Source organism: Varroa jacobsoni, unplaced genomic scaffold (assembly GCF_002532875.2).
Source record: "Varroa jacobsoni isolate VJ856 unplaced genomic scaffold, vjacob_1.0 scaffold_862, whole genome shotgun sequence".
In the NCBI taxonomy this organism is placed as follows: domain Eukaryota; kingdom Metazoa; phylum Arthropoda; class Arachnida; order Mesostigmata; family Varroidae; genus Varroa; species Varroa jacobsoni.
In genome coordinates this window covers 15,398-42,224 of record NW_019213764.1, presented here as the reverse complement: position 1 = coordinate 42,224, position 26,827 = coordinate 15,398, and the positions used below count along the sequence as shown (strand labels likewise).

The following is a 26,827-nucleotide window of genomic DNA, read 5'->3' as shown; positions in this document are numbered from 1 at the left end:
GATTAACTAGTGTTCAGCTGGTAATGGATTTTTCACATATGAACGTATATGGCACCATCCATTATCCTATTATGTTTAGTAATATCTTTACCGTCAGCTTAAGAGCCAAATGATGCGCTTGGATATATATAATATAAAAATGAAATAAAATAATTGTTACTTACTCATTTTCTCGCACACAAATTCTACGTATAAATTGCACTGTTCACCACGTTTATTTTATGTATACGTGCATTACAGCATAAAACACTAGCAATAACATCGTATCAGAGAGAACGCAAATTAGATGCAGAATTATATAAGCAGTAATTTTACGAAGGTGGTTACCGAAGCTTCGATAGAGTATCAATGAAAATGCTTGAAGAAGTGCTAAAGATAAATAATCGACTTATTTTTCAAACTTTATCTTTGATATAATGCTCCAGATGTTCCCGTAAGTATCGTTGTTGTATTTGCATGACTGACCATACTGAAATATTGTTTCTCTGGAATTTTTTAACATTAAACAAAAAAAAAATGACATACTAACATAAAATACAATTTTTGCATTCAAAGTATTTTTCTGCTAGTAGGCGGGTGAATTGAAAGCTCTTCTCTGTTCTATTTTTAAAACGGTTACGTGAATAAAAGGAGACCGCTTCTTTTTCCTTAATAGCAGTGAATATTTACTAAATTAAAAGAATATTCTTATTTTTAAATGTAATTAATAATCAACTCTGTTCCTTTAAACGAATTTATTTGATTCTTTTTCGGGCTTGTAATGCTCAATAGTACTTAATCAAATGAGCCCGATTGAACGAGCAAATGCATGAAAACTGCCTCAAGTTAATAAATTAAGTTGATTAAAGTTAAGTTATATATGTAGTTAAATAAAAATAAATTAAATTAAAAAGTCTATCCAGACTTAGACAATCATGACTAGAATCTGCTCTTATCCTGTAGCGGCATCGTCTATTTCAAAACAGCAGGTAAATAGCACAAAGCTTCCCAAACAGGAAAAAACTGGCTTGTAGGTACCGCAAATCTTTATCGTATAGACTTCAGCGGCACTAGCGGACGCAAAAGGTCCCGGTGGAAATTATTTCAATATGTTTGTGTGAAAAAATAGCAATAACGATGATGTATCGTCGCAAGCCTCGCGTCTAGTATTTTTGTATTTAATTCAGTTATTATTTCTTATTTCAAAGATGACAACCAAACGCTAAAGAAAAACGATTCAGTGAGACGCCAGAAATAACGTCAGTAACGTAAGAGTATTGTAAAAAAAATAAAAAGAGAAATAAACACGATATTGTGCTAAAACCAAAAAAAAAATATTTGGACCATCGTTTAAATGCTGCTTTCAGAACAGATTTGTTCATCAGGATTTTAGATGAATTTGTTACGTGTGGATGATTGAACCGTTACGGCAATAGAGTGCCGGAAGATGGTTGCCAGAAGGACTTTAAAGGGTACGAGGAAAACTCCACGGAACAACACTGATAGACTTATCTCATTTAGTCGAAAACTTCAATATGATATTACGCCAGTAAATAGGTGATCTCCAGCGCCAACAGGATTCGTATTTATTACAAATTTGCGTTCTCTATTCACTTCTATCTGTTTCTATTGTATCGAAGTTACTTTTGTTCTAAGATGGCCTGGCAGTAACATCGATATCTCTTATACAATTTCAAGGAACGCTTACGGGATCCACTATGCTCTGACTAATATATTATACTTGTTATTTTTCGTCATACAATCTTAATACTATAAACCATAATACTATTTATTTGTCGAAAAGCGATATACATATATATATAAGTGCGAAAAGAAACTGTATTCCACACGGTGTTAATTATAATAGCGGTGCTTTGCGTCTAAATAAATAACGCGTATGCTCACGATCTGGCACAGAAATTATTAGTACGGGAAGTTCAGACGCATGTTGGTGGTCGAGGCGGCACGTGACTGCCCCAAGCAGACATGGCCCTCCGCGTAAAGTGAACGGCTGATCCGATTTGCACTTCTGCGCATCGTAATCAAGAGACTTAAGCGACCGCATAGATAGCGTCTGCTCTAGTGACGGTTTTGGCAGTGTTTAGAAGTCCTCTTCTCCATGATTAGCTGTTAACATTAGATGGAGATTCACTATTGCTGACTTGAACTTGTATTAGACAGGAACTGCCGTACTACGTACACAGATAATGCCGATCCTGCATGGTTAACGTGCATCTGTTTCAAAACGTCCCGTTTTCATTCCTCCGGACTTGTTCGCTGCTGTAGCTGTGTTTATTATATTACCGGTATGTTATTTTATTCGAAAAAGCAAATATTATTTAAAAGCCTATCTTCTCTGTATAATGAAAGTAGATGGGGGTCTACTATTACGGAACACGTTATACTAACAGAGTGCATTTACCACTATAACGTTCTCTATTTAATACGCGGGCATATTGTCCATATCGAACGAACTAGTATAAGATTGCCCATGATAGCATATTATGCTGTTCATCATAATTTTACAGGTCACTTCTCAAGCCATCTTACGATCGAGCTAGTCGGTGCAATAATCGACGGTATGTCGCAAAATCCATTTCATTTGTTTTTATTATTAAAAATCCTTTGCTTTTGTTGCTGCAAACACTTTGCAACGACACACAATCTACTTATTATTTAGTCGTTATTGTTATAGATTTATAGATTATATGTCGTCCCTTCGAGGGGTTCGAAGTCTCCGCAAACCAGAGTGAAAATTGGAACTGCTCGTGAGGCGAAATTAACTTTGCGTAAATACATTTTCCTACCAATACGGCACGGAACGCTTTCACTTGCCGTCGCAGTGACTGTGCGTCGCTGTGACTGCCTGTGACGTGTTGGTTGGCCGGCCGTTTTGATTATGCTGAATTTTTGCTCGCGGCAAATTGGTCTCCTCGACGCTGGGCGGCGGCCTAAATGCAAGTGCAAACCAGCGAGCGACAGCAAAGTGTGCTTTTGCGCAGTCTCTAAGGCATGCAAAAAACGGCAGGGTATTAGGGGCTATGGGGTCACGGAGATGTTCCCTTCTGCCTCGCGGTAGGCGCAAACTATTCTGCAGGGACAGGAAGTCAAGCGAAATCGTCACGGGCCCTCACCGCAGAGCAGAGTAAAGCGGAATTCGGCGGCAATGTCCAAAAAGACTTCTGCTTATTCGCCCGAACAGGCTTGCTTTAGGAAGGGCTGACCTTCAAGTCTTGCGGTGATGCACCCCTCACACCAGAGGACAAAAGCCCTAGTTGCTTATGTGGACGCCAGTAGCAGGCGCCTAACGCAGACTCTCGTACATATACACATACATATCCACACAACCCTACAGTCACTCAGTTACCGTCACTGTCCGCGACGGAATAAATCTAATAGTAACGAGAAGCAGGTGCTTTCCTCTATGGCTTTCTTACTTCAACATAGATATTTGTTACGGTGCCCTTGTTGGTCGACAAACTATCCATCTCCAGGTGATGTCCGTGAAAAACAGCAATCATTCCACAGGTAGGATTAAGCTAGCTCGGACGCAATTTCCTCTAGGTAATCCTTCTGTGAAGATAATCTGTTGATTCGTGTATTTCATTAATATGATTCTTATTGTGGTCGGGATAGTCATTATCACAATAGCAATAGACATACCTGCCACACCTCTAGATTAACTGTGATAGTAACAATGATAGTAATTCAGACAAGAGTAAAACGCTATAAAAGTGGGTCGACCTTCGAGTCCCGACCTTGAGCTGACGACGATCCGCATGCGGAACATAAATCACTCCCCAAAACTAGCTGAAGCTAGGTCGTCTGTAGGTTTCAACGACTGTTATTCTCAGTGCAAGCTTGAAAATCTATCGGTGACAGCTGTCGACTTCGTTCGAGATCATAACGTCGGGCCCCATTTTACCTATTATTATTTCTATCTAGGTAGATTCTGTGACAGGCTTGACGATCACAAAAATGATATGTTTTCCAGTAAATTAATTAAAGGTTGAATATCATAAACAGGCGGCACGTTTAATTCATGAATGGCATATATTCAATAAAGAATGGGTGATTTCGAACGTAAATTTAGAAGAATGAAATAGGTAATTAATTATAGTTTGTTACTATGCGCTTAGCGCTTCTTGACGGATTCCATGACACCAGTAAGATCATTCTCACTTATAGCCGGCGATGAACATAATGTTATGTAAATTGTGAAGAGCGGTCGTTACACATGTGAGACGGCATCTGTTTGTATTTCAATTTTGCTTGGATTGTTGAACATAAGCTGATCTGTAGATTAAATCTAAACGAGAGTTAAGGCACGATGTAAAGTAGACGCCAAGCTGATTTTCGTCAATTATCATCATCAAACGATTGCTTTGCCTTCCATTTAATGTATTCCGAACGATATTTTACTCCTGAGACCTGTACCTAAGTCTAGTCGCATTTACTTCAGCATTTGTACCCAGATCTTATCGTATCCGTAAGTAAGTTGTTCCAAGCTCGACCTCATGCTATAGAATAGTTCTGATCTATTGCACCCGAGGCAATCGAGTGTTCGGTAATGCACTATATTGTAATCAACGACTGCATGCTAGCTAAGGTACTTACAATTCGATCAACATTACTAAAAACTGGCCCGGATCTGAAAACACCTCTGATGTTTCAGCCACGCGAGTCAGATCAACCGACGGCCTGAGCAACTTGAAAACATCACCGACATTTTAAAGAACATTCTCAACGGCTACGACATTCGGTTAAGACCTAATTTTGGGGGTGAGTGCAGAACTTGTACAAGACAACCTTACCACAAATGTAAATAGTATGAGAATGGGATCGTTTTCATTAGCCAGTAAAGTAAACTCATTACCGCCATTGTCGAATGCAACCAACTCAAAAATCGTTTCGGCAACGATTCGTCTGTCCGTTTCCAACACGGCACTATTCAGACGTTCCAGTTAGTAAAATTATACTGGCGGTAGGCCTGTCCTGCAAGAGAGGCTAACAAGATACTAGCCTTATCCGCTAGCAAAATACATGTACGCTCGCCGAATTGCAAGCTAAGATCGATGTTCTAGCTTTAATAAATCACTAATTTGAAAAATGCCAGCGCAAATCCACTATAACCGATTATTACTTCTATGTAAATGTCTATATGATAGGCGGATACTACTAAGCAGTTGTCGATTTTAGAGGTAGCGCTGGTTGTACGCGTAGGTGTAGGAGGTATTATGACTATAGATACGAGTAAACCTGGACGATGCGCGGATTGCAAGATGTTGACCACCGAATTTGTTTTCACATCTTACGTTAGTCACTTGCTAGCTAATAAGCACCGGCCTCGCGACGTCCCCCAGTGAATGGAGGTCATGTTGCGTGCTCCGTTCACAACCTCGATGTCGACTAGCACATTTTATGAACACTGCCAAAGCGCAACGTTGTCCTTCATAGATTATAAATAATCCCTCTCGGAAAGAAAGTTCAATCCAGCAACGGACATCGTTAGTCGAAACCATCTGCTAGATGCATTCGGTCGCGCATTATATCGAAAAGGTCATATTTCCCTAGCGACTCTGTCTACCACCCAGCGACGTGTTTTTGACATAATGCAACATCAGCGTTACGCCTCCAACCCATACGGCATCTTACCCGATTTACTTCATTATAATTATCTCGGTTAAATCGTTACGGGTAACCTCTTTTCCCTCTAATCTTAAGGATTCATGATGGTCTAAATTCGAATCCAAGCGCAGACACAGTGTATTTTGTGCTAGAAGTCAATCTGATGCCGAATGGCGGCGCTGAATGTCGAACTGGAAGCATTCACTACGTCCGTTAAACGGCGGAACATGGGACTTGTTTTAAGAGAACGTACGGATTGTTTCGAATGATGTAATAACAAAGAGAATGCTAGTCATAAGGGGAAATGAGCCTGGCTGCTATCTTCGATACATACTCGCTATTTTTTTTAAATAGGGCTGGTCTTCTGAGGCTCAGACAAAGATTTTCTAGAAACAACTAAGAGAGCATCTTTTCATCGTTCAAGTTGTACTGTTGCAAAAAACATAAATGTCCTTCGACCGACCGTTTTCCAACGCTAAAACCTGACCATTTAAGTCATGGTTTGACTTACTCTAAACTGTTGTAGTTTTCTGACTGAAAGAAATTTTGAATTAAGATAAATCGATATTGGGTTTTGGTGCGAAAACCCAGTTAGACGGCATACTTAAATCCTTTTACGCGCGCATTAACTCGATACAATATACTTAGGAGAAGTCCAGTATTTTACAGGAGAAAGGTCATCTCTGCTTTCGTTGTCCTGACCTATTCGAACAGAATCATGTGTGCTTGAAAACTATTTCTGTTCGCAAAGATGAAATAATTACATGTTTAGCTACGTTACTTGTCTCGCTTTATCGTTGTAGTGAAGCGCCTTCGAGTGATTCAAACATAGCTCGAATCCTATAAAACATATGTTTGGTCCCGGTAATGGGAAAAAGGACTCTCAACCTTAGTTCTATGGAATAATGAAGCAATACATAGCCATTTCACATATGTGACCTGTGATTCTATCTTAGGCAAACCTTTGCACATAGGAATGGATCTGCTGATCGCGAGTTTTGATAGCATCTCCGAGGTAAATATGGATTACACGATTACACTGTACCTGAACCAATATTGGGTAGACGAGCGATTGGCATTCAGTTCCGGTGAGGGCGGAAGCCAAGAGTTAACGTTGTCAGGTGATTTTGCCGAGAAGATCTGGGTGCCAGATACGTTCTTCGCTAACGACAAAAATTCATTTCTTCATGATGTCACGGAAAAAAATAAAATGGTTCGACTCAAATCAGACGGACACATCACGTACGGAATGAGGTAAGTAGTACTTTATTTGTTGTCTACATAGACATGGAACAATTTGAGATCGTCGACAAAATTAAATTGGTCTGTTCTACATATTGAAAAATAATTATGCTACTGCCTTAGTTAATATCTGCTTAATCATTCAAGAACATAAGCTCTGATAGAAGGATGTTTAAATGCTAATAACTTCTATGATCAGAATGGTGCCATCTTGTGCTGAATGGCGTTACGATTTGAAGCTGCGTGATACTCACATAAAGGGCAAAAACAAGTTCGTATTGATGGATATCCCCTGTAGAAATTTTCGAATGTCAAAAGCCGATAAGGGCGCCTCCTTTGTGCAATTGGTGGCTCCTCCTTTGCATATAGTAGAAGCCAGTGGTTCTAGTCGGCAAGTGAAGAAAGTTGGCAATGCCGAAACAACTCTAGGTGTGTGTATGTGTTTATCTTGCTTAGAAATCCTGATCTTTTCGCCAGAGCTGGAAGAGAGACGGCAAAGAGATTCGGCGAATATAAACTGACTGTTTCTAAATTGTCTGTCCCACACCGCCGTCAAACATTCCATCAGATAAAAGACACAAATTCAGCGAATGTAACGGAGTACAACACATCTTTAGGTATGTTTTCGCGCTATATCTTTTCTCATTCTTGGTGCAAACTTTGGTGTAGCTTTAAATCTTATCCCTATTTCAGGCTGTATAAAGCTCTCTTACCTAAGAGTACCTAATAGGCGAATATAAAATCAGGGTTAAGGCCATTTATTAAGACACCCAGTTGTCCGTATCTACATACCTGTCGTAACTTTGTACTACGTATATGCGCACTGTATTTCACCTACACTTTTTATTCTCGACGTTAACACCGTGGGATAAGGCTTTCAATGGCTTCTATCCACAGGCCAGTCAACTGTTATTTACTATGTTACTAGAGGACTAGATTATCTAGATGACTTGTATTAAACAAAGTTTAACGGCGCGTGACTAGCCAGACTTTTCATTGTAGAGTCACACCATGTGAAGCCATAGCGTTGAAAGAAATTGATGGATAATTGTCTTTGAAGGTGTATACTATCGGAAGATCATTATGAGTCCAAAGGAAAATATATGCACAGGTGAGTGCCAGGGAAATTGTCAACATTGAAAACTGCCACAAATATCGAAACGTGTACTTTGTGCGTATTATGTATTGCGTAAACATGTAAATATACGTATTTATATCAAATTTTTGATATAGCAAACCGTGTTTAGGCCACGAAGCAGTGCGCCCGGAACACTACGATACAGAGGACGAGAAACCTTTCATGTATTTGTTCTCCTAGATACAGACTACTATATTTTCTATATTGGTTCGGCGTCAGACACGACGGGGCTGGTAGAGTTGCGAGCTGTCAGCCCTTCTTGCGTGGCAACTCAATCCTTGATCCTTCTCGTCGTGCAAATAAATCCCTGAACCCCAATATGGGTCGCAGTAACGGATAGTTCCAGCTGTAGTAGCGACACCAGGCTCAATGTTTGCTAGGCTACCATGTGTGACTAAATCATCTTTGAAGATTAGAGGGTAGATTTTCCTTTGCGAGCAGCATCAGCAGCAGCTACCATATTGAAAGCATCAGGATGCGTCTCGACAGTTCTTCTTTTTCTTCAATATAAGCATATTCTCCTTCTTGTCGTCCTTTTCCTTGGCGTGACACAAACCTAACAGAGCCACGAGCGACTGTTCGAAGGTATTCGAAATAGACTGGCCAAGTTATTTTCCGATTCGAGTTGATGCATTGGATAACCATGAGCTCCGAGGATTTGTCGCTTGTTATCTCCTTTTCTAGAAAGGACGGGCACATCCATTTGCTTCAACGTGCTTTCATGATGAAACTTATCAGATAGCCGATAGATTAGATAACTAACGAGCCATTTACTTAATCGGGATATACGTAAACAAGGAAAAAAGTATAACAACAATAATATCAAATTCATTTTTTTGGACGCAATTTCAGATTTACGACAACCTTAGCCTGTATGATGGATCTTCATTATTATCCCCTTGACGCGCAGAATTGCACCGTGGAGATCGAGAGCTGTAAGTTACATGACGACATGCATGCACTTGTTGTTACACGTACCTTTTCTGATTTATGCATGACTTATGTCTTCTATAATACGGAAAACCAGGGACGACAATATTCTATTCGCAGCGTTAACTACTTACTTTAATTTGGTAAAGACTGGCAGGAAGGATGGACAGGAGCTTTTTACAAAACTGGAGCCGGATGAACTCATGTCTTGTAAATCATGCACACAAGCTATATTCTACAAGTTAGTGGTATCGGCTGTAAACACAAAACAAAAGACGATCAACCGCTATTGTCTATCCACACGAAAGTCAGCTTAACCAATAGGCTTTTTTGCATATGACAGTGTATCGAAACTGACCCTCCACAGCGCAAATCATTACTTACTTGCTTAGGTCTGTCGGTAGCGGCCCTTTTTTTATCTGAACATGAAGGAATTAGTATGTCAGTCTCCCCTTCCAAATCTTCTAACCTATACGACTACCGAATTCTGCACCATTAGATCAATATCAGTTACAATAGCACCGACAGCAGTAGCTTGATCTGTAAAAAGGGGGACTGAGGAGCCAGAGGACAGGCGTACGGCGGAAGTCTCAGATCCTTTGCCTCGCAGCATCCGTTTGTTCCATTACCGGGCGATGACGCAGAGATCGAGGCACGGTTGCCACTGCAAGATTGCTGCTGGGACGGGAACTGAATTGATCGTACCGCCTTGTAGGAATGGGGTTAAGCCAAAGAAACGGCAGCGCCACATGCGACACTTCCAGTAGAAGAATTGTCCTTGTTGTTTCCCAGTATAACCTGAATCTGCCGACAAGTCACGAAACTGCCCATCGTACAGACGCACTCACACGCCAGTGCTGCCACCCTCAGCTGTCTCCTCTAGTAATTCTCACTGAGTAGTACAATCTGCCTCCTATCTTACTTCCCCACGAGCTGGTCTTTTGATCGAACCCCAATTTTTGCCGAGCTGTTTTCCCCATGTTAAAGAGGGACATGCTGTTCGGCCCTGGTCGTGTACAGTGTTCTGATATAGACTAGGACATCCGATCTGGCCTGTGAGAAAACGTACGCCAAATTTTGTATCGTCTTGATTTTTCTTAGAAATGACACTCATACGTGCTCGCATCTGGTGAATTTTTTTAGTAGGCTATGTAAAAAGAGACCACACGGATATAAGCCTTTCGTCGGTAATAGTCTGCAATATAAGCATGCATGAGATAATTTGGAAAATATAGGTAGGTATATAGTTATTGTAAATCAGCTCGGAGTTAGTGATAGATTTTTTCTCTTATACTATGCTATCACCACATACAACGTGCACTGATAATTCTCAAGTACAAAGCATTCATTATTATACGCTAATGTTACCGTAGTTCTTATGCTCACAAAGTACGCTATGGGCCTGCGAATTTTTTTATGCTTGGTCGCCTACAAAGACCGCAATAGCCGACATTTCCAGTGAAAGAGCCTACCGATCACAGCTGCAGGCATTCCAAAACACATTACTACATCTATATATATGGTTCAACTCCATCCGTTCGTTTTTGCTAGAAGTATATTAATAGCATGTATTTTTAAAGCTATCTATATATAGTAGCCTATATGCATTTTTTTCACAATACTTTTTTTTTTTAACTTGAACCAAGTATCGATCTGTAACTGTAGCGAAACGATATGGTCTGTAGTATATAAGTATTTCTAATATTTCAATTGTTCGATTTAATACACTGTAAAACAAATGTAAGCTTTGAAAAGCGTTTTGTTCTGCTTTGATGGTAATTGGGTAGAAAAATATTAAGCTGAAGTAACATATTTGAACTGTTGTACACTTTAAGACGGAGAATTTTACTGAATAATTCTACGGCTGACAGAAGTTCGTCAAAGGTCTCCAAAGGTCTGACATTCTGAGCAAAGGGATGGGGTAGCGGGTGATTTTTTTGGATTGATACCGATCAATATTACGGTGCACCTGTTTAATATGCATTGTATGTTACCAAAGTCAGCTTATTAGAATTAATTTTATTCGTTTTTTTACCATTTTAGATGGGTACACAGTGGACGAGGTGGTAATGTATTGGAAGCAGCCAACGCCCGTTCGAGGGGTGGGATCATCTGAATTGCCGCAATTCTCAATCGTCCGTCATGAAACGACAGATAGAAAAGAGTCCCTTGCTACCGGTAAGACTGTTTGAGCTAATATTCTAATTTAAAGGGTGGAAGTCACCACAATAGTAAACAATTAGTATCACCGTTGTTAGAAGAGCGAAGAACAACTTACGATACCGGTAATTCCTAGACAGGAAAAAGAATTTTACAACAGAAGGGAAAACAGTGATTATTAATGATGTAGATTTAAAAGTAAGATCTCGTGAAGGTGCTACAGGTCGGTAAAGCTTTTCATGAGAAAACTGTCAACGAGATAGCTTTAATTTGTCGTTTACGGTATACTATAGTAAAGTACGAATGAGGTCCAAAACAGCATCCACGCAACTAGGAAATAAGACGAAGTGGATCTTCAAAGTAACCGTGAGCTCAAATTAGAAGCAGTACGTAGATACATTTGGATACTTTAGCGCCTTCACTACAAACCGACTGTTCACGAAGATTGTCATGCATTTTGACGAACGCGCATGCTCCACTGGAGCGTGCAACTCTGTTCATGCATATCATTTACAAGGCTCTCGCAATTATGCAACATGCCGCAGATTATTTCGACACATTCGAAATGCGCGTGATTGATATATATGAGCGTTACCGTCCACCCCAGAATTAGGCACATACTAAGATTAAGCTGCACTTGTGTACTTCATGTGACAGAGTCAAGTATTTACTTTACAAATAACAGCAGCCGAGTGGGTTCGATACCGCTGAAGTAGAATGTGACAAATTGTTTCTATGAGATGTGAGCAAATTTTAAAACTAACATTACCGTCTCAAATTCAGTGTCAGAGCACAAAAGGAGAAATTAAAATATTACAAAAAGCTCGTTTGCGTAATATGGAATATATGGAACATCCAAAGCATTTTAAACAACTTGCGATTACAGGGACGTATCAGCGGCTGTCTCTAAGCTTTGAATTGAAGCGCAACATCGGCTACTTCATTTTCCAGACCTACTTGCCCTCAATCCTCATTGTCATGCTCTCTTGGGTCTCGTTCTGGATCAATCACGAGGCTACTTCTGCTCGTGTCGCGTTAGGTAAGATACACACTCATTAACGTTATCACACATAAGCCTTAAATTAATCTTGATACTAACGTTTATAAAATCGAGCTTTTAAAAATATTGGTGTGTGTATAGGACTTAGTCTACCTCGTTTTTAAAAGGAATAGTAAAAAAAAAACATGACCAACTTGTGCATAGTTATAAGAAATAGAGACTTATGCTAGAAAAGGATTAACAAATATGAGCGCTATACACATATGAGAGTGATACAACGATCTTGTTAGGCGAGCTGACGTGCCATTAATAATTGTGTACGTTTTTGGAGTTATTACTCCAATGAATGGATAAACACTGCAACGCAACTCTCGATAAGTGTCAAAAGTCGCTAATAATTAGTTTTTTTTTTGGCTGAATGTAGGAATCACGACGGTGCTGACGATGACGACGATAAGTACTGGTGTGCGATCATCTTTGCCCCGAATTTCCTACGTGAAGGCAATAGACATCTACCTCGTGATGTGCTTCGTGTTCGTCTTTGCCGCGTTACTTGAATACGCCGCCGTCAATTACACTTACTGGGGCGCTCGAGCCAAAAAAAAGCCCAAGCGGCAGAAGAGTAAAACGCTGGATGAAAAGTCTCCTTCACCACCGCCTCCGCCGCTCAATGTTCCCAACGATGCCGTTTATCCGGTGAGAGCGCTACCCACCTGCACACCATCCTAATGGGTTTCGACCCAAGGTTTATCGTCAACATATAGTCGTCACAAAAATTGCTTTTATAATTCACATGATTTGTGCCATAGGCCAACTTTAAACCTTTTTTTTTTCACATATTATGTCTTATATATATATGAAATGACTGGTGTTAATTTTATCTGACCACCTGTTTCGATTCTGCACTCGCTGCACGTTGAACGAGTTTACTGAATAACTGACGAAACGCAGCGATAGAAGAAGCGGAATTCGCGTATACAGTTCGTAATGGTTAAGTTCCACTGGAAATGGTAACTGCGATGAGCAAAAGAGAACTTTTGACTTGTCTGCGGAGCGCCTTTGTAGATTCTCGTTGCTCAGCGAGCCCCGAAGCGAATATGATCACTGTAAATGGAAAACTGGGGTCTTTCTTTTTTGATTTTAAAAAATATGTATTTATATGTTTTACAAGTATAAGTGTATTTAAGCTTAAAGATTTACGTAAATCGCTTACTTCAACAAGAGAAGTGTGATTAACACGAAAAAGAAAGGTACAGGTGAACACGCTCGGTCGTATAGTAATTCCACTGGAAGCATTGTGTATATTAATTGGCAAACGTCATATGCGTCTATTTGCGATATTTCTTGAAGATTTTAGGTGACGTTTTAGAACCTTCCCAACTTGAAAGACCTTTGATTTAAGTCAATAAAGTATATGGGCGCATGGATGGTCTGATTTGTTCTTGTCAGACACATTGCAATATCGTCCTAAAAGGGCTCACTTTAAGCAACTTTAAGGCACTATAAGCAACTATTACGAGGAACGTGTAGATCTAATTCAGGCAAAAAACTTCTATGCGCCTTTTATGTAAAACAAATTATTCAAGTGTCCAATAATATCAATTTCTATTATCATGATTCAATGCACTTATTCAGAACAACGAAGAGATCATCGAGTTGCACGACGTGCGCATGTCGCCCATACCTTGCATCCGGAACCGCCGCAGATCGTACGGAAATATCTCCGAAGGAGATGGCAAATACCCTCCGTCCTTCAGAATCACACACAGGTAGGTATCGAAATCGATCTAATTGTATCGAACATGAATGGGATTTACAAATAGAATTATGTTTAACGTTAAGAGTTAAAAACACAAAGAAAAATTTATCGAATTGGGTGAATTTAAATTCATGCCTCAACAAATGCGTACCGTAGGGAGACTTTAACGTTCGGGTCAATATTCTGTTGCGGTCGGGCTTTGGACCTTATAAATTGAGCTTTATAACTTGCAATCATCAAGAGCTAATGTTGTATCAATGACGAGTTACAGCGTATGTAAATTCGTATGGTGCGTGTTTCTAGATGATGCTTCACTCCAGTCACAATACCTTCGCAATTTTTTGTTATTTAGTTACAGTATATTTCTGCCTTTATCGGACGCACGTTAACATAAATAAATGCGAAGTATATTTGTTTATTTTGTAAGCATCGAAGAAGCCATTGTTCCTTTCAGATGCTTCGTAATTTCGTATTGATTCTTACCTTCTCGTAAGAGTTTACGTATTCTATTCAACTTCCTGATTACATAAAATTTTCCCATAGATATCAAATAAATACTTAGCTTGTACTGATCCGACCCGTCCTACTGTTATGTTCGATCTGCCACTAAATCCTAATAATCGCGTGAGCTATCTAACTTTCTACATTGTTTGGTATTCTTTTCGCTGCTCTTGTGGTTGCTTTTCTACCATTGTGTATGTATCGGAAATCTCCTCCGGAAATCTCCTGCCTGTGTCCTGTTTCAATTCTTGTGCATCCACGTGTTCCGTCTGGTAACTACTTTGGCAAAAACCTCTACTGCCGCTTAGAGGAAATTCATATAATTCCAGGGCAACTGTCGGCTATGCCACGCGGAGACGCTTCCGTTCGGAGTATGGTGAGCGGCGGCCACGAATGCTGGCCAGCCTCAAGCGGCACGCTTCGATGATCCGTACCGCCATACCTCGGATCAAGGATGTCAACAAGATCGACAAATACTCGCGCATCATTTTCCCATTGTCGTACATGCTCTTTAACGCCGTCTATTGGTGCTTCTACCTGCTCTAACCCACCGCGTTCGGCTAGTAAAAGAGGGTATCGACAAAATATTATATGCTCTATAAATTATACCATTTAAACTGACACAAACAGCTAACGATTCCAAGGATTAGATTAAACAATGGTATGGTAAGATAAAAATGTAGAGGAGAAGGGGAGAGAGAGAGAGAGAGAGAGGGGGGGAGGGAGAACGAATGAAGACAAAGTAAAGAGGACGAAAAATACTATGTATTACAACTACAATATCTCGTTGTCTGCAGTTGTTGGTACAACTGCCGTACTTTTTTTGTTTACATGCCAACTATGTGGATAACAAGCAACTGGATGAAAATGACTGATTTACTCAGAATAACGTATAATAATGATACAACTACTATGTATTTATTAATAAAAAAAATATTGATTGATGGGAAGGATCAAATATATATATATATATATATATATTATATATATATATGTCAAATGGTTAGCGATACTAACGATTTATTTAGAGCAGGAAGCAATGCGAGCAATTCATTGAACTGCGTCAAATAGTACTGCCCATATATGTGGTTCTAGCGTGTTTTAAGCGCAGTCCCTGAGATTATGAGGTTAAAGGTATTATAGACGCAAAAGATTCCGTGACTGTAGCACGAAAATTAGTGGTATAACTGAATCACGGAGTACTTACGTAGCATGTTAAATGGCTTATGAGTTGTGGGAACGGTCATCCTGCGTACTAAAATGATTCAGCTTAGGACAATGCATACAATCTACGTATAGGTTAAATTACTAAACAAACAATTCCCATAACGAGTCAAAGGACAGATAGAGCTCTAAATTAGGTAGCAAGCTGCAGTGTGGTTAGAGACGCTAAAAGCGCATAGATTGTATCACGCACTATATATAATTACAGTACCCCTAGGTAGTGCTAGCTCATCAAACAAAGGTACTACCTCACCTGGTTTTTTTTTTTATTTTTTGTCTTAATCGCATACCTCCATACGCATCGCTCTATGGCAGGAACGGTATTTCACTACTTCAGTCGTCAGAGGTATTGAGCTCTATTGTATCTGTCCAGTTAATTTTTGGCAAAAAATAGAATAACTCTAACAATTGTTTTCACTGCCAAAGTGCGCTGGTTGTTTGGGTAGCGTTTCTACACCATTTAGACAGAAAAGTCTGTTTTCAAGACTTTATTCGACTAACGTTCTGAGCTATTCCTTTAGGACAAGACGCGTAGCTTTTTTCGAGAGACGACAATCCCTACCGAAAATCGCTCTCCGAAGCAACACCATTCACTTATTCAGCAAATAAGTAAAATATTTCGGATTGTCGTACGCATATTTCGCTAGCTTATTTTATATCTATCAATTCAACAGCCGTACACAACCCCTAAAATAAGTTCTCAAGTAGATATCAAGCACCCACGCCTCTAATATAGAAATGATGAAAAGCATGAGCTTATGTTTTACTAAGCTTCCAATGTCCCATCTATCGTAAAATATAAATAAGTTATTTTAATTTGCGTCGTTTGTCGCCGTTAAGCATTGCTTAAGACCTACCGTGAGACCTTCCAAGAAGCTTTGTTAACGTACAGCCGACAGCTCGATGGCACAGAGACGCATGCAGAGACTTATAGTTACTGGAGTTAGCCTGTGGTTTTTTCGTGCTCCATTGTATACCCATCACATGCCATGAACCTATTCCTTTTTCTAAATATCTATTTAATAAATTCGTCGTCGGCGTTATTGGTAATTTATTGTGGAAATTGAAAGTGAATTAGCGACGATGAATTCTGGATGTGCCACCCGTCGCATTGTGATGAGGGTAATGGAGAATATGGTTTTTAAGGGCTCGCAGTCTTGAGCGCGCCCTTTCAAGTATACTTGTGAGCCCAGTTAGACCACTCTGTCGCAACAGAAATCAGTGAAGGACCCATTATATTGGCCTACTGCAACATTGTTATTTCGTTGAGCGTCTCATTAAGTTCGGGCAAATATTTGCTGGGATAACAATCTGCGAAAAATCGCGATGTTATAATGTTATATCTGTACACAGACCGATAGCAAAAAAAAGCATGCGGTTACAGGTTTGAGGAGCGTTAATTATCTTCGGCATGCCTGCGGCACGAGGCACGCGGCCTGACGAAAACAGCTCTGATATAATAATAATAATAATGAGCTAAAATAAAAGGTGTGGTTCATGTAATAGCAAAACAAATATTCCTCTATTACCAGTAATAATAATTATTACAGTTACTATATTTTGGACATAATTATCATGGCTACATAGCCATGCAGCTATAATTTCTCAAAAGAGGGGCAAAGAAAGTGAAAACAAGAGGCAGTGAGGCTATTGATCTGCGCATGGGAATAAAACGAGATAATTATCAGTATGCACATACTATACTGAGTACTATTACTGATTATAATAATACATATTAATTAAACATGATTTTGAATGCTGGGTCCATCTTTATTATTCGAAGGACGACTCGAAACGAAACCGGAAATAGAGGACAGAATGGCCAGAACAAAGAAAGACTGGCTTACAAAATCCTACTAGGTTATATATCAGTATTCAGACTGCGAGCCTTAAGGAAAACTGACAAAACATCATTACCGATCCTCCATCGTAAAGGCTTTAGAATGTTTGCCGATATGAAACGTTGAACGACGGGTGTTCTATAGCAAGGACACTGCCTGTATTTTGAGAACAGCGAAACAACGGGTGTTGTGGCCTATGATGGGAGAATACTGATGGCCGGCAAAAGAAAGTCCTTACTTAGCAACGTGTGGAAAGATGTTAATAATGAATCATTACTGGCGTACCGAATGAAAGAGAATGATAGAGAAGCATTCCGAACAAAACAAGTAATCCTCTTGATTACAGCATTGAGTTATTGGCACCAAAAAAAAAAGCAATACTGATGAGGGGGGGAGGTGGCCCTGCTGGTGTGAGGTGCCATTTATGTTGATGACCTAATCAGGGCAAATAGAGTAATGGTAATAATGATGATAATAGGCGAGAGAAACAGCCATAATGTGATCTTACAGGCGAGGTGAACGGGGGAAAGTAATTACAAAGTCAAAAAGTAAACAATGTGCAGCATATTAATTAATTTTCAGCAAACGAAGCACGAAAATATCATTGGCGCTAGTAGTGGGAGATCGTCGTCGTCGTCGTTAGAAAGCGTACGAAAACATCTAAAAATGCAATTACCAAAAAAATGAACTATTGGCGATTCTTTTATAAGTCCAGTAATGAGCTTAAGTAGTGTTGCCTATAGGAAAATTATTTCTCCGAAGAGTTGTTCATGATTATCGGAAGGGGAAACCAAGTATAGTGTGGTTATATATAATTGTACCCCTTAAAAGGTTGTCATCCAATTACTAGTTAGTAGCTATCGTTTCCTATTCACCAGTGCTCTTTATCCGGTTCCTGCGCCAAATATAATAGGTATTAGTTACTCAGTTCATATATTTCGTGTATTCATTAATAAACATTGTATCTATCATGGCGACAAAGCCCTATGACGTTTTTTCTGAATTTCGTCATGCCGATTCAGTTACAGATGCAAGTTAGATAAGTTTGGTATTATGTGTTTCTAAAGAAGGACATATAGTAAAAACCGGCGAAAGTTTTAACGTAGACAAAAGCTAAACTAGTTTAAGCGTAAGCACGATGTCAGGCAATATCTCGATTATAAGGTATCTCGGTTGATTATTTTCGAACTGCGTAGTAAGTTAGGGTAATACTTGCATTGTTTCCGACTGATGCGTCGGTCGTCATTTTATAGATGTTCTGCACTATAATTGGAAGCCTGTTTTGTGAATTATTGATGAACATATTCATGCGTTAACTTATGAGCACCCATAACAAAGTAGGCGAGGATGAGCTGCTGTCAGACTCATCTAGAAATTCTTTCTTTGTAAATTCCCATTGGACGACTAACATTTGTTCCAGACGGTAGTTTTTTCGACTCTCAACCAGGATCACCTTAGAGCTTCTGACTCTTGAGACCCATAGGACACCGCTACGAGAAACATTAGGCGCGCACGCCTCTTTAGATCCTTCTTGCCTGCGTTGCGGGTTGCTATTTCGCGTTTCTCGCCCTTCGCCCACATTAAGTGGATTGCAAGTCGACAGATTTGTGGTTTTTGTTGTTATGGAAAAAAAATATCTATAGAATTATTTTTTTGTGAGTGCGCATATTCGAACGCGAAGAATGCATACATTTCAACGAACGAATATGAGAATTTTTGTAATTGGAGGGTCTAAAGTTATGAAAAAAAAAGTATATCTTTTATACATCTACGCAAAATTGATAAATAGCCTCATCGCTATGGCGTTTCGGCGGCAAAGTATAATTCCAAATGGGACACATCGCTATATTAAAGGGCATTGCAATATCGTGCCCATGCGACTGAAATGGAACTATTTTGAATACTTTCAAACTTTATCAGTACTTACACTTGAGTACTTCATCCGCAAACCGTACTCGTGCAGGGCATTTTTCAGCCTACTCTAATCCACGCTGACCGATTTAAAAATAAAAATGTCATATTCGATACTTGACCCGATAACGATGGGTTGTAAAAAAAAAAAAACATTTTTTTATTGGTGTTATCGACAGTTTATTACAGTTCGATACATAAAGCTTAACTTAAGAATTGCATTGTGAATAAATAATGTATTAAACGTCTCCACAGACTATGTACAACAATAACCTTGAAGACAGAATAACTTACTATGAATTTCTGTCGTCGTACAGATGGAGATCTTAGCGCACTCGATATTATCTATCTTTTGATTAACTTCTGATTATATGCTATTCAGAGGACTGATATAAGTTTCTATAGTAGGTATCGCGCATCGGCAACAATACGAACAAACCTGCCAGCGTAAGTAAACGTCTGTCCTCCAAATTGAACCCAACAGCCCAGTGTATCTGGTCGGCCTGACCCTCTAAGGGTCTAGTCAATAGAAAAATAACAGGGCTTTACCAAACGTGTCAGAATAAGTGCATCTGCCTAGGTATGATGATTGTGCGACTTCAGGGAGAATATCCTTATATCGCTATAACCTTATTAAGTCACCTCTTATAGACAACAATAACGAAACACCACTGCGAAAATCCCAACGAGCCATATACATCGCCTTTCTCATAATTACTTTTGTATCTTAAATATCTACTGCAACTCGATTGGTCCTATTCGATCGTGTCAGCCGTTCTTCTTTTACCTAGCCGTCTTCAAAGAATCGCCTGATTAGTAAGCATCAGCTAACACACTGTGGGGCATTTCCATCACGAATTACATTAGCCTTTAAACTACCTACCGGCAAATAACAGTCGTCAAAGAAAGGATGACCAACAATCTCGGATACCATAGCTTTTAAGTGGGAAATTTCACCGAGTGATATTCAAAGAACACCTATACCTTTCTAAAGTTATCTTGCCAGCTGTGGCCAACAGTGTTACTAGTCATAAAATACCACTTCAAAGAAACTAAAGAATACCTTTGCTTACCTGAAATATCGAATGGAGATGAAACGCTAACAAAATTAAGAGAAAATTGCTAGATATAGCTCTAATTAACTTTTTACTTAATGTTTAGCTATGTTATTACGTAAAAAGCAAAAGGGTGATGCTCCTGCGACCGCTTGCTAATTTCCTGAAACGTGTTGCGTTCAACATTTTATAGATGCATTGAAACGTTTTCATAGAGCAAGGATTGTGGCAAATGATAGAGCTTCAGAGCAACAAAGCGGCGTCCGGAAGTTGATATAATAGTCCACAAGGCCTCCTTAATCAGCAGCATGGATAGTCGTTCTACTTAAAGTTTCCAAATCCCGTAAATGCATTGGTATTTTTATGACTATTACAATGAAAAGCATAGCATTTGAGCGCGCTTTGCCGGCCCGATGATGCTGCTTTCCTCATCTGTTCCTTGAACGTCTCGGGGATAAACCTATTCTTCACGATCGTGTAGATAATTCTGCGGTTCAAATGTATGAAAAATAGCTATATTAGACAGATTACGTGCCTGCATTTAATATAATAATGATTTCAACACGTAAATACCTCTTGTGTGTAGCAACGGTCACTTGCACCTAATATTTTCTAAAGCCGAACGATAATTTATCTTTAGTAGTTGGGAGAGTTACAAGACACGACGATTTCAATTGTATTATTTAGCGTAAATGTCGGGCTACTGCGTGGTGGGCTAAAGAGGATCTGATGCCTCTATCAGGCGCAGATGCAGTGCACGATTCTATATCGTTCCCTTTTTTCCGGTCAACTATCATAAATCAATGATTGCATGTATTTTAACATATCAGACGCTAACGGCAACAGCTACATGTATTCACAGGCTATGTCAAGCGAAAAAACACTTCACTTATGTATGTATAACTCCTGTGCTATATACGCAACTATAGTAGAGATAGGAAGTAGTAACGTTAATCTTTGAAGGCGTGGCTTCGGTTCCATCGATATCGATAATCGGAAAGAGTTAAATATTCATAATTTGTTTAATAAATGGGCTCTAAAATAATTTATAGAACTAATAAGTTATGTTCGGAGCTTTTCTTTGAATAATTATTTTTACAAAACGTTTTGTGAAAACCGTATGCTCTAACAAAAATGAACTTACAGAGATGCAACTTCCTTTTCGAGACTGCTAAGAGTTCCGGCGGTGTATTGACATGTCAGTCTCTCAAGACAGTGGTTCTTCGCGTCCAACATCCCGCTACATTTCAGATACTGTGCCATAACTTCATCGTTATATTCACCTGTAGGATTAACCTATTTTACAACAAGAGCATTAAAATTTGTTTTTTAACTTGAGTTTCATTTTGCAATCCCTCTACAAAGTTTATATACAAAACATGCCAACGTATGAAAGACGTTTCATGCATATTACCCATGCATTTTCAGGGATGTATTTTTTTGTGTGTGTATGGTATCAGAAACAAGCTGAAAACTATTTAAGAACATTGAAGCGGTCGCGCTATGTTCAGGTAACGTTTCACATAATGGGCCTCTGTGTTGCTGTTGTCGCACTCTACCAGACGGCTGGCTCCTGGCTCGAACCGAAGTCTGTCTGTGTCCCTATGATTACCTATCATGGGAACTCACATTATGGGCCTAAACTCAAAGTGATTGATAACGAGGCAACAGTCGCCAAAACAGGACATTGCTAGAAAGCCTCAAAAATGCAGATTATTGAAAGTTCTATTGCAATGCAGTGCATGACGATTTTTTCTTTGGACGATATTCGTCTACATTTAGATAAAAGTGTCTATATACCGTGTAGCTTGGATTAAACCATGTGTACGGTCCAAGTAGTAAGCAAAGCTTCGCACAAGAAATGAGATCGTTGAAGTGAATTCAAATATAATTAGATAATTCTCTGTATCAGGCAATATAGCACTAAACTAAAGATTACTAAAAAGTGGGGCACACGTTTTTCGAGATAGAGGATATAATTAAAAAATATACATACACGGCATTTTCAAGAATTGTCCTATGTGACAAATCACCAGCCCTATATATCGCTGATCGTTATATATGTAGGACAAAACAAACATATCCGCTATCAACAAACGCTGCTCTCGACTTGATTGACTGGACAATATGACTGAAGTTCGTGATATATTTTTAGTATATGATTTTTGTTGTGGAAAACGCTAGTGGAACTGACCTTCTGTAGATACTTGTGGATAGAGTCAACGCCAAAAGACGGAAGAGAACGGCGTTTTCGTCGGCCGGAAGTGGCCGCGGCTGTTCCAGCTACGACCTGGGTCATGGCGGGTACCACGAGAGGGGCCATCGTCAACGGTGCGACTGCGCCGGTAATTAGCGGAAGCAGTGCCAAAGGAGCCAAAAGAGCTAAAAGACCCGTTAAGCTCACTGGAAAGAAACAAACAAACAAATATGTTGACGACAACATTACTAGCGACTAACAAATGACTAACAGGATAGCAAAAAAAACGAAACCAGCAACGCCACGACGATTTATTATTCATCCTTTTTCCATGTCCATTATGAAAACATAAATTACAAAAGCGAAATCCCCTCTTTGTAGAGTGAAACATTTATTAAGCATTAGAGCAGACTGAATTCGAACGTAACGAAGTCATTCACTTTATCCGCTTTATACCGCAACAGCTTGTCTGCGTTGTGGGCGCACTTCAGTATCTTATATCTTCACTGCGTTCTGCTACAATGGAGGAGGTCGTCAATAACGACAGTTACAGGGTGTCGCACCGTGATAAAGGCTAACTCTCAACAACGCCGTGAACGGTCATAGTCATATAATTCGTTTTCGAATGCCAATTAAAAAGTGATGCGATGTATAATACCATTATCCACCAACGCTCACACGTTACAGGCAGACCTTTTATAAAGTTTAGATCGACTCTTCACACTGTTTCAGACACGAGGAAGGATTTATAACGGCGTCCTAGTTTTTCCACAAAGTGGTATCGTCCGCTGGCCAAAAAATGGTATCCGCTTATAGTAGGCCAGCTAATAATCATCTGTACAATAGATTTCCGTCACGTATTTTAGGACCGGTTCCCGGTAATTGGCACCCGGAATATCTAATGTTCGATTCCATTGAAATGAAAGTGGCTCGTCCAGTAAATTTCATTTATGATAAAGTACGCCTTTATCCTATTGAAGATTTATAACGCCATTCTTTCTAATGTCTATATAACACCTTGTATTATAGATACTAACCGTGTTTCTTATCATGGTAGTGTTTTTTGTGGCAATGTTTGCAATGGCTATACTTGTGGCTGTGGTGATGATGATGGTAGTGCTTGCCACCTCCATAAGAATGGCCTACCGCATGGCCGTAATGCGAAGATTTCGACTCATAGTGTGGAACATAGTCTGAAAATGAATGAATGAATTATTAAAAAGTGTTTAGTAATGTGTAAATCACCTGCAAAGCTAAAATATTCAAAAGGCTTTCGTTGCATTATAGGACTAACTTCAAAGAAATTTCGGAAAATCGAATTTACTCTACCTGAGTAACAATCGTCTAGTGTGTAGGGCTCTTGCTCCAGTCATAGACGACCGTGCTGAAGTATAGGGCTCACTACACTTTGATTAGGGACCAGGTAAAGGAGTGCAAAAACTGATAGACTATGCGGTCCCTATTTGGTCCTCCAGTAAAAATAAACAATTATATATTTCCAAGTATTTGCATATTCTATGACGGCATATACTACACGGCAAATGTGAGTAAAAGAGAAGCAAACATCTTGCTATGCATATAGTAAAAGTATCAGTATTTTTTGACGCCTGGTCCCATACAGTCAGGACCGCTCCTCATGTCACATTAATATAATGTTTAGTGGCAAGCTTAAAAGCTAGTTGTTAAGCAAATCGAGGGGTCTTGGCTCTGTATTGATTAAAAAGCAAGGTAATCTCATGTAGCGGTCATATCTTGAGAGAACCTATTAAAGGACACTAGTTAAATAAACAATGAATAAAGATGGACAGTATATTAACTGGATAGGGCACTTAGAATTTAAAATTATCAATACTCATCTTCGAGCCTGACGCGCCTCTAAAGCACGATAAAAATCCACGTTACCATGCGCAAAGCTCAGTCCGTTGGTAAATTGAACAACTTAAAGTTAACAGGCCTGTTATACTATACGATTGTAGCTTATAACCGCTAGATATGATCCCTTCATGAATGTTTGCTTTTAATTAAGAAGTTAAGCTAGACATACAACCAAGTCACCGTTAAACATCGTTAATCAAACATAGTACGTACCGGTAAAAAGTGCCTCTATGTAAATATTACGTCTCTAAGCACATTTATGTGAATACCACCTAATCGTGTAAGCTTAAATGCCTATTATCCGCGGAATTCCCATACGTACATAATGTTTAATACACACCTATGTATTCATATCCTCTTTTCGAGCGTTTGACAGTTCTGTTGAAGTCGTTATTAGTTTCATCCTCCTGGGCGGCAACAGCTGTCGCAAACACTGCAATTACCGTTGTCGCACTGAGCAAACCCAGCAGTATTCGGGTTCCAAGCATGGTCCAGTAGTTTTAAAGTAGATCCTCTATCTTGTGACGGCACAGCTCACCTTAAACACACGTTTTGGACGTCCTCAGAGAGTCAGCGCTTGTATAAACTCCTACACCCTCAAAATACATATAGAAGAGGCACATTAAACAAAATGGCTTCTCAAAGAAAACAAAGATTGGTAGGAAAGTGATTGAACACCTTTGCTGACTGGAGTGCGACGACACAACAAACAACTGTTGATCACTGTCGCCAGTATACTAGTGTTTAACAAAGTCACTCGTTACGTTTATGGTGTCACGCCATCGAAATCGCGCAGCACCGGGTGACTCTGGGCGCGAAATAGCCCAACGGCTTGAACCCCACTAGCTTTTGAGGCTTGTTCCGCTACCAGTCAGAACACGTCCGGTTGCTTCTTCGCCCTCGCCTCAACCACCAACGCCAGTCCTGCGCGCCATCAGCAGACCATAGAATTACACACGGACACACACATACAGCCAATCCCGCGTTCTTGCTCTTTTTCTAAAGTCTCTTGCTTTTTCGATAGATGAAACATCGCAGCACTGCAACTACTACTCCTACTACTAACCGGCAGAAGTTTTGAACTAGCAAATGATGGATTCCTTTAGCTATTGAGCACCGATATAAAGACAAGCTGGTAGCCATCCGACATCGTAGCAACGTTTACTAGTCCTCCTTGAGGTTCTCCAATATGGAACAATTGCATTAGGGAATTCCTCCTGGTTTTTCGCCGAAATACAACAACGACCGAACAAATGAACAACAGCGGTGCGCAACAGCGTTGAAACTGTTGTAACAACAGTTTCAATAACGCAACTCCGACAGAAAGGAGCAGAAATGCGCCGAACTACAGAAGAGAGACGACATGGGAAGAAGCTGCGAAGGGATGCTTGTAACGTCGGACATTCCATGGGGAAAGCTTTCATGAGCGGTGAAGGCATTTGAAAAGGCATTTGTTTGTAGTAGGAACGACACTACAGCACGTAGACAGGATACGATAGAACACGGATGACGACAGCAGTAAAGACACAGCCACGTCAACGGCTTTGCGATTTTTATTTTCAACTAACGGCAAATGAAGGGTAGCCAGTCGAATCGGCGCAAAAGCAACAGCGCACGCATTGTCATCCTTCGGTCAGTTTTTCACTGTCGCCCTCGGCCTTTTTTCGCCTATAGTTCGTCCAGACCGAGAGCTTCTTCCGCTTTACGCGTGCCGTCACTGCACAAGAAAAACCAGCGGAATTTCATTCTGTTCAACGTTGGCGCTACAACATCCGATACACCCCTTGCAAAATTGCGAGAGATGGTACAAATAAGGAAGCCCACCTAAAGAAAAGTTGTTTGTTAAAAAAATTGGACGGCCAGAAACAACTCTAACAATAATATCTAGTGATTTGTTTGTCAAATTTTACCGAATTACCGTCAACGGCAAATTGGGTCGGACATATGATCAGGCCCGACGCATCGCCAAGTCTGCGGATACACGGGAGTATGTTTTATGTGGCTTAAACTGAGAAGATTTGTTTAAGATCTAAAAACCATTAATAATATTTGCCTAAGGAGTATAGTATCTCTTCATATTTTTTCTTTCTCGATTTTTTTTTGTGAAAAATGCTCAGAGAGCGTGGTAATTAAAGGAGTTCAAAAACCTTGCGGGGTATACAACCCTATTGTCATCAATCAAGAACATCAAGCCGAAATCTAGGACAAGGAGTAACGTCGCAAAAATGGCAAAGCAAGAGAGTTAATAAAGGGAAACCTTTAGTATCTATCTATTTTAAGAACGAAAGGGAAAACAGGGTGGACGTCCACCAAAATGAACACTACGTAATTTTCGGTAAAAAAAAAAGGTAATACGGCGAATTTGTACTTTGAAATGATACTGATAC

General features: G+C 39.8%; 2 protein-coding genes across 4 annotated transcripts in view; one reads left to right on the top strand and one right to left on the bottom strand.

The window, feature by feature from the left end:
* Positions 1 to 18,383, top strand: part of LOC111264473 (gamma-aminobutyric acid receptor subunit beta-like) — a 29,199-nt gene extending 10,816 nt beyond the window's left edge. Inside the window, exons 2-9 of one of the 2 annotated variants that reach the window (XM_022840417.2) lie at positions 4,655 to 4,761; positions 6,564 to 6,861; positions 8,840 to 8,922; positions 10,961 to 11,095; positions 11,964 to 12,116; positions 12,502 to 12,773; positions 13,713 to 13,846; positions 14,667 to 18,383. In XM_022840417.2, the coding sequence (XP_022696152.1) occupies positions 4,655 to 4,761; positions 6,564 to 6,861; positions 8,840 to 8,922; positions 10,961 to 11,095; positions 11,964 to 12,116; positions 12,502 to 12,773; positions 13,713 to 13,846; positions 14,667 to 14,883 (1,399 nt within the window). In that variant the 3' untranslated portion in view covers positions 14,884 to 18,383. Of the gene's footprint in view, positions 1 to 4,654; positions 4,762 to 6,563; positions 6,862 to 8,839; positions 8,923 to 10,960; positions 11,096 to 11,963; positions 12,117 to 12,501; positions 12,774 to 13,712; positions 13,847 to 14,645 lie in introns of both variants that reach the window. The other variant, XM_022840414.2, reaches the window with a different exon arrangement.
* Positions 18,384 to 19,468: 1,085 nt separating this feature from the next.
* LOC111264471 (uncharacterized) lies at positions 19,469 to 25,783 on the bottom strand. 2 transcript variants are annotated; one of them, XM_022840412.2, is made up of 6 exons: positions 25,119 to 25,783; positions 24,781 to 24,978; positions 23,603 to 23,758; positions 22,563 to 22,771; positions 21,513 to 21,664; positions 19,469 to 20,855 (listed from the first exon to the last, which is right to left on the bottom strand). In XM_022840412.2, exons 2-6 carry the CDS (start codon positions 24,926 to 24,928, stop codon positions 20,690 to 20,692), a joined length of 831 nt encoding a protein of 276 aa, XP_022696147.1. In that variant the 5' UTR covers positions 24,929 to 24,978; positions 25,119 to 25,783; the 3' UTR covers positions 19,469 to 20,689. The 2 variants fall into 2 exon arrangements, with proteins under 2 accessions (XP_022696147.1, XP_022696146.1); XM_022840411.2 differs by having other exon boundaries at positions 24,781 to 25,783.
* Between the last annotated feature and the right edge of the window lie 1,044 nt (positions 25,784 to 26,827).

Coding starts and splice junctions, on each gene's coding strand:
- LOC111264471 (XM_022840411.2), bottom strand. CDS start 24,928: ATGCTTGGAACCCGAATACTGCTGGGTTTGCTCAGTGCGACAACGGTA. Junction 22,772..23,602: donor CTACCATGATAAGAAACACG/GTTAGTATCTAT, acceptor GTTTCTTTCCAG/TGAGCTTAACGGGTCTTTTA. Junction 21,665..22,562: donor TCCACAAGTATCTACAGAAG/GTCAGTTCCACT, acceptor GTTGTAAAATAG/GTTAATCCTACAGGTGAATA.